The sequence below is a fragment of the Lottia gigantea genome (assembly GCF_000327385.1).
Source record: "Lottia gigantea unplaced genomic scaffold LOTGIsca_186, whole genome shotgun sequence".
Classification (NCBI taxonomy): Eukaryota; Metazoa; Mollusca; class Gastropoda; family Lottiidae; genus Lottia; species Lottia gigantea.
In genome coordinates, this window is record NW_008708340.1 from 63310 (window position 1) to 72212 (window position 8903).

Consider the following 8903-nt stretch of genomic DNA (forward strand, 5'->3'; position numbering starts at 1 on the left):
TTAAAGTGCTCTACGTATTCCCCCATTTCCTCCTTACAGTTACATTACAATACATCTTTATTCGCTCAAACAGGTGCAGAGAAGTTGTACATATGGCCATACCTTAACCTTCCTCAACCTTACTTTACCCTTTTCTACCTTGGACTCCTTTAGGTAAATTTTAAAAGTATTAAAACAACACTCTTCTGCCCTTCTGTAATCAGCTACAATCGACTTCAGTCTTCTTTTCTATACACCCACCATCTTACCACCCAGAATGTTACGAGTATGGAAAGATAATATGAATTTCTGTTTAAAAATGGAGATACTTGTAAATAAACTGGTAACTGGTAACGACTTCTGCTATAGCCATGGAAATTATTTCAAATTTTAGATGTGATACTTTGATATTGTGATATTTATTACTTGATAAAATCTTTTCGTGCAACTAGTTGTTTTTCACTTCAGTGATTAGATCTCGATTTTAGCAAAAAGTTTCAGTTCCCCCTTTCCCTTGTTGGTGATGTTTTACGCAATACGTCAAAGTTACCCCTAGTCGGATAGGCGTGTTTTTGACAACAGGGCAAGGCTCTTTTCTAGTTTGTGATGAGAGACGGAGAGGAGTGTTTCAGGCAGCATGAAAGGTCCTCCATTTCCCCTTGGTGATGAAGAACGAAGAGGCGTGCTTTATACAGCAACTTTAGGGTTCCCCTTCTCCTTATCGGTGATGAAGTGGGAGAGGAGTGGTTTGTGAAGATCCCCTTTTGTCGATGATAGGTCTGAGTTAGGCGTGGTTAAAAAAAACAGGTCTTGGGTTCACAATAAGTTCGCTTGATTTATTGGAGTTACTTCCCTTAACTGTCTTTCGTTGTCGGCGTCATTAGAATTAAGGAATTTTTCCGACACCTTTAACGTGTTTTTCAACATTTCATGGTATTAACCTGAATTATTCTTATGTGTACGAATTGTACTTGTTTAATTACCTCCCCCTGCACCTGCAGGTAACTTCATTATTATTATTGTCATACTGTGAAACCGCCATCTTTACAATACAATATCTAACCTCATAGTTTGAAGAGTTTTCCCTTTAATTGTGTCTAATTACTGACTGGCGGGTAACAAATTGATTATTGATAATCAAAATTCGATGCATGCTCCATCAATAGGCTACACATAGAGAATCTGTAGTATATCCATCTTCACCTGTCTTAGAACATATTTTAACATTTTTTGACAAGATATTTTAGTCTTTATCTTTAAGATATAAATAGGCGGAACCGGGTATAAAATCTTGACTGTATTCTCGTGTTAAATTAATCATTAATGTCCGATAAATGTCAACTCATCATTTTCAGATAAAATCTTAAAATTAATCCTTCAAGTTGATCGCCAGACACATGAGTTAACATATTTGTGTTAGTTTTATTTATAGATCTGAGACCTGTTTCACAAACTTACCTTACTGTTTATAACCGGCTTTACAACATCATGGCTCCCCACCCCCCACCCACCTCTTTTTTTGCTCTATATTCCCATATTTACTCCCTCCTTCTTCATATCATCTGATAACGACACTGTAAATTATGATGAAATGTTATGTATTTTGTTATTAAAGAAGTGTGTTATACTATAATATATTCCCTTGTATATTCAGCTTCTAATGTCGTTAAGAAGATACATCAAGTTTATTAGAAATACAGTGTTCCGATAGGCTATTAGGGATAAGTTTAATTTATGCTAGATTCTAGTGATTAATCAGAGTAATTAAACTATCAAATCATCACAAGTTAACTGGTATGAAACAGACCCGGGTTATACATTCCTGCAGGGGAATAAATTAGAGATTAGCAGCTTTTGGTTCAAGTTCAAACAGGCCCGGGTTATACAATTATACATTTGAGCAATCTCAGATATTTCGCCCCCCTCGGACGTTAACCTGGCTCCGCCACTGATAATAGGTAGCAGTTTGGTACAGTTTTCCGTATTCAGAATTGTGCATGCACATACCAAACTATATTGTCTATCTAGATAAAAAGTACTTGATTCAATAACAGTTTTCAGTGATGAGAATTGGCGAGAAACTAACTCCATAAAGTAATATATTATTTATTATATACACCAATAAACCAATGACTTCTGATGGTGAAGATTGTCTTCAAGGTAATAATTCATCCTATTGGTTACAGTCGCCATTTTCGGGGGTAGATTTGGGTCTGGAATATATGTTAATAGTCTTCAGAAACACTAAACATGTAAGAAAATCACATAATTCCTTTAAAAAATATCTCAAACTAGGAATTTGACTTTCTATTTCTATTTATGCATTTTCTATGTATAGCAGTGTCTCAAGAAAAGAGGAGTCGTCATTTTAACTTTCAAACGCAGATAATTCTGGACACAAGTGGATTTGAAAGCGGCGAGCTGTGAACACTATTACTGATTAGTTTAGTTAAAAAATTCCCGTTTCTAAAACTAAAGTACAATATAGGTTTTTAACTGCAAAGATTTGATCAAAATTGAGTTTAAATAACGACTTTGTGTGTTGCTATCAAGTAGATCTCGGCATGGTTGTCTTTTCAAACACCTGGCACCATTCTGAGACTGGTATTATTAACTCGACATTCCTTTCGTAGAGTCCCATAACTGATACAGTTTACTTTGGGTAATTTGGTTTTTATATTCGACATTCCGTTTTGGGAGTCCACATAGCTAATACTGTTTATTCCTTTTTGGGAGTCCACATAGCTAATACTGTTTATTCCTTTTTGGGAGTCCACATAGCTAATACTGTTTATTCCTTTTTGGGAGTCCATATAGCTAATACTGTTTATCTGATCCCTCTATTTGTCAACTCAGCATCACTTACTGAAGGTCAACATACCTACATTGTTTATCTGGTAGAGACCACATAGGTGAATATTGTTTATTTGGTAAAAAAGGTTTAACGTCGAATCCCTTTCAGAGAGTCCACGTGGCGAATATTGTTTATTTGGTATATAAGTTTATCAACTCGACATCCCTTTCAGAGAGTCCTCATAGCGAATATTGTTTATTTGGTATTTAGGTTTATCAACTCAGCATCCCTTTCAGAGAGTCCACATAGTTAATAATGTTTATAAGGTATTTAGGTTTATCAACTCAACATCCCTTTCAGAGAGTCCACATAGTTAAATTGTTTGTTTGGTATTTAAGTTTATCAACTCAACATCCCTTTCAGAGAGTCCACATAGTTAATAATGTTTATAAGGTATTTAAGTTTATCAACTCAACATCCCTTTCAGAGAGTTCACATAGCTAATAATGTTTATAAGGTATTTAGGTTTATCAACTCAACATCCCTTTCAGAGAGTCCACATAGTTAAATTGTTTGTTTGGTATTTAAGTTTATCAACTCAACATCCCTTTCAGAGAGTCCACATAGTTAATAATGTTTAAATGGTATTTAGGATTATCAACTCAGCATCCAATTCAGAGAGTCCACATAGTTAATAATGTTTATAAGGTATTTAGGTTTATCAACTCAACATCCCTTTCAGAGAGTCCACATAGTTAATAATATTTATTTGGAATTAGAATTGTCAACATCTATCAACATAGCTTGTTTATTGTATATGGTTTATTTGTAAATTTGACTATAAACGTTAGAATTTTACCCTCTAAAATATTAAATGATAGCCGAATTTAATGAGTTTTGTTTCAAATTTTAACTTGGGAGGAAATTTGACATAATCTGTCATAATGAACACGTTTTAATGCTAGTGTGATTTTCGCTGATCTTTGTGGTTTTAAGAGATTTTGACCAGAATGATTTTGGTAGCTGTAGTTGTTGTGGTAGGCATAAGTCTGGAACTTGCAGGTAAGCTTTAATTCGTATTTTGGGTTTTTAAAACAATCTAGAAAATAAATCTCTTACAGTTGTGACACATTGTGTTTTACTCTCAAGTGTCAAATTTGTATGATGTCGTTATAAATCTTAATATGGTTATAAAATTCAAGCGCAATGGGGGAGGCATGCACTCTTTGGTTACCCAACATGAACTTAAATGTCGGTTAGGTGTTTTCATGACGGTCATTTATTTACATTGAATATTGTTATCGTTCGAATGATTCGAACTAATGATACAGCGATAGTGCCATTCTAGAACACGATCCTGCAGTAAATGGCGACATGTTTTGAAGACCATGAAGGCAAGGCATGTAAGATGTAAATTACTATTTTTTTTTTCTTCTTCATTTTAAATAGAAATCACTTTTATCACCAAAAGAATATCGCAGTGGGCATGCCCTCCCCTTCCATGGAACAATGACATCACCAATGACATCATACTGGTGTACCGGAAGCGCACACGCCCTTTGACGTATCTGACTTTTCTTTTCAATATTTAGACGTCCACAGTAGATCCAATGGATACTTGCACTGGAGGATGGCATGGCCCTGTATTCTCGAAACAATCTTAGCACAAGGTCGTCCTAGGTCATAATATCTAACACTGTTTTTAGGACGTCCTAGGGCTAAGATCGTTTACCGGGTCAGGTCAATATTCAATATATAGGTATTTTTTACTTACTATTCCAGTATCGATCGTATCAGGGCATCTACCATCCAATTTACGCAGTCAAAGTGACATCTCGGTAGTTGTCGGTGTTAAAGCCTCTAATGTTACCAACTATGCCTATGCTAAGAGTATTCCGCGAAATTTGTCACTTTCCACATATTTTATAGCGGACAATCGGGGGAACCAGGCCGGTGTCATTGAAAGTCACATGTCTAGCTCGGTCGACCGGAATAAAGTCTTGGATTCAGTTTTTCCAGAAGAGCTGTTGGAGTCTCCAATAACGACGAAAATTAACAAAACCGAATCCAAAGTGACGCATGTGCTTCCTGCTCCACCACCTCATCGCAGTCGAGAGGATATCACCATCAATACACAGTCGACGAATTCCCAAAATCGCCAAGGTAGTAGAAATGAATTCTTTGCCAGTAAAGCAAACGTACGAGATCCCACGGGCTCAAAATTTTCTCAAATAAATTCATATTCCAGTCAACCAACGAACTATCCTACCAAACATCAATTCTCTCAAAATCCGAACACGAATCATCAAGTTGACAATTCAAGGTTTGGTGAATCCCGAATTGGACAGCGGAATCAGCTGCAAGGGCATCAGCCTTTACAAAATCCTATCCAGCAACCACAAGGGGCTCCACGGTACTCTTCCTCATTTCAAAAGACACAAGGCAATGCGAATCAGCAACAGGAAAATCAACAGTATTCAGCTTCTGAAACCAATTATCAGAACCAGTCGCCTAGGCAGTCAACAATTGAACAACACTCACCTTACCGACCACCATCAGCCCAATCGAATCTTCAGTCAGTACCACCAGAAACCCAACAGTCTTCTCAGTACCAACCGTCGATGAATCCCCTAATTAATCCTCAATATCGCCAACAAAATTTCCCACAACAGACTACTTTTCAGCAATCACATAATCAAGGTCCTTTACAAACCAGCACACATCTCAACCAACAGTCGCAATCATTAGGTCAGCAAATTCAAAATTACCCACAGCCTATGATGCAGCCACTTGCTGGGCAAGAAGGTAATCAGCAGGCTTCAATGTACCAACAGACACCGAATCAGTTTCCACATCTTAATGGTCAGCAAATGCAACAACATCAGCAAGATATGACTCAACCACAGGGTTCTATATATCCGACAATGCCCATAGAAGGAAATTATCAGGGCCAACCAACGGTACAAGAGAATCAGTCCTACCAACATCCGATGCAAGCTTCTCCACAAACCGATCTTCAGCAACAACATCAACCGCAGCCACCGGTTCCCTACAATCACCCAATGTCCGCTGGACATCCAACTCAGTATATAGGTCAATCACCATCAATTTACCAGGGCCAAGCAGCAGCAGCCCAGCTAGGGATTGACCAAACTCCACCACAAGTAGATCAAGCCCCTTATTTGGCACCTGGATCAGAACAACTACCACAAATGGTACAGCAGTATCCGATGGAGCAAGGTATGCAGCAGTACTTGGATCCTTATCAGATTGATCAGAGTTTCCAACAGCAAATGACTCATGGAAATAGTTTAACACAGCAGCAGAGTCAGTCTGGACTCGACAAGTTTATCAACTCTCACCCAAGGCAGGACATGCCACTGATGGACGTACCGGCACCGCTTCAAAATGAACAGGGAGAAATTTTTCTACAAATCAATCCCAAAAGTCAGTCGAATAATGTGTTACTTTTCAACGATAAAATAAGTCAAGGACATCCACCTGCTTCAGTTAATGGTGAGCTAGAAGTCCCTATTCCAAGATTCCCCAAACAGCCCGGTTTGTACCCAGTAGACGTTGGTCCTCCACTTTCAGATTCCACCAATGGAATACCTTCAACTATCAACGGAGCTGATATTTACCCACTAAAATCTGTCCAGAAAAGCATGCTATCATTTCCTTTACCACCATCTTCCAATCCTGAACAGCAATCAATCTTATTTGGTAATGAAGGATCCGCACTCGACCAGGGCCCAGAATACTCCCACAGACATGGATCAAACAACTCACCGATCCATGAAACACACGCCCAACTACTTCAAGGACCAAACACTCAACCAAGCCAAGGATCAAACACTCAACCAATCCGAGGACCAAACAATCAACCAATCCGAGGACCAAACACTCAACCAATCCGAGGACCATACAGTCAACCAATTCAAAGATCAAAACACTCAACCAATCTATGGACAAAACATTCAATCAATCCGAGCACCAAACACTCAACCAAGCCAAGGACCAAACACTCAACCAAATCAAAGACAAAACACTCAACCAATCTATGGGCTAAAAACTCAATCAATCCGAGGACCAAACGCTCAACCAATCCGAGAAACGCTCAATCAATCCGAGGAACAAACGCTCCACCAATCCGAGGACCAAACACTCAACCAATCCGAGGAACAAACGCTCCACCAATCCGAGGACCAAACGCTCAACCAATCCGAGGACCAAACACTCCACCAGTCCGTGGACCAAACACTCAACCAATCCGTGGACCAAACACTCCACCAGTCCGTGGACCAAACACTCAACCAATCCGAGGACCAAACACTCCACCAGTCCGTGGACCACACACTCAACCAATCTATGGACGAAACACTCAACCAATCCGAGGACCAATCCCTCAACCAAATCAAGGACCAAATATTCAACCAATCTGGAAACCAAACACTAATCCAAATCAAGGACCAAATACTCATCCAAGCCAAGCACCAAACACTCAACCAAGCCAAGGACCAAACACTCAACCAATCCAAGCAACGAAAACTCAACCAATCCGAGGACCAAACACTCAACCAAGCAAAGAACCAAACACTCAACCAATCTGGAGACCAAACACTCCACCAGGTCAAGGACCAAACAGTCAACCAAGCCAAGGACCAAACACTCAACCAATCCAAGCATCAAAAACTCAACCAATCCGAGAACCAAACATTCAACCAATCTGGAGACCAAACACTCAACCAGGTCAAGGACCACACAGTCAACCAAATCAAGGACCAAACAAACAACCAATCCTAGGACCAAACAGTCAATCGATTCAAAGACAAAACACCCAAGAACCCATCTCTCAAACAATCCAAGGACCTAACACTCAACTAATCAGAACACCAAACACTCAACCAATTAGAACACCAATCCCAGTATCAAAAACTCAACAATTCCGAGGACCAAACAGTCAACCAATCGTAAGACCAAACAGTCAACCGATCGAAGGACCAAATACTCAACCGATCTCGAGATCAACTGCCCTGCCGGTCAAGAGACAAAACACCTCGCTGAAAGAAGGGTCAGCTCAGCAGTCGTCAATGGTCATTAAGAGGCCAGTTGGGGCTCAATTTTTGTCAGTTAATCAACTGAATCAAAACAGAACCCCTTCACTGGGAAAATCTTCGAGTCTAAATGGACAGCAAACACGCGATTTCAAGGCATCGTTTCTGAAAACATCACAACAGCCAGTTCAACTAGATCAATTCCCACCAGTTCAACTGAACGAACAACAGCAATCATTACAACTAAACCAACAACCACCAGTTCAAACTAATCAACAACAACAACCACCATCACCACCAGTTCAACTAAACCAACAATCACCAATGCAACTAAACCAACAACCAGCACAAGTAAATCAACAACACCAACAACAGTCAGTTCAACTAAACAAACCACATCTTGTTCAACTTAACCAACAACCATCAGTTCAACCAAGCCAACAACCACAACTACATGAACAAACATCAATTCAACTTAACCAAAAACAGCCAGTTCAACAAAACCAACACCAACACCAACGACCAGTTCAACTAAACCAACAACAACAACCACTTCAGTTAAACCAACAACAACAACCACCAGTTCAACTAAACAAACAACTACCGGTTCAACTTAACCAGCAACGCCCACCAGTTCAGTTTAACCAACAACAACCACCAGTTGAACTAAACCAACAACAACAACCAGTTCAACTCAACCAACAACAACAACAGCCACCTGTTGAACTAAACAATCAACAACCAACTGTTGAACTTAACAATCAACAACCATCTGTTGAACTAAACAATCAACAACCAACTGTTGAACTTAACAAACAACAACCATCTGTTGAACTAAACAATCAACAACCACCTGTTGAACTAAACAAACTACAGCCACCCGTTGAACTAAACAATCAACAACCAACTGTTGAACTTAACAATCAACAACCACCAACTGTTGCACTAAACCAACAACAACAAACAGTTGAACTACAAAAACAACAACCACCTGTTGAACTAAACAATCAACAACCACCTGTTGAACTAAACAATCAACCACCACCTGTGAACTAAACAAACAACAACCACCTGTA

General features: G+C 39.2%; 1 protein-coding gene across 1 annotated transcript; it reads left to right on the forward strand.

The window, feature by feature from the left end:
• Window positions 1-3783: 3783 nt before the first annotated feature.
• Window positions 3784-8883, forward strand: LOTGIDRAFT_174203 (hypothetical protein; the record flags this gene model as incomplete). The annotated part of the gene is made up of 3 exons (XM_009052531.1): window positions 3784-3835; window positions 4556-6496; window positions 7904-8883. The coding sequence occupies 3 exons, from the start codon at window positions 3784-3786 to the stop codon at window positions 8881-8883; spliced, it is 2973 nt and encodes a 990-aa protein (XP_009050779.1).
• Window positions 8884-8903: the final 20 nt, after the last annotated feature.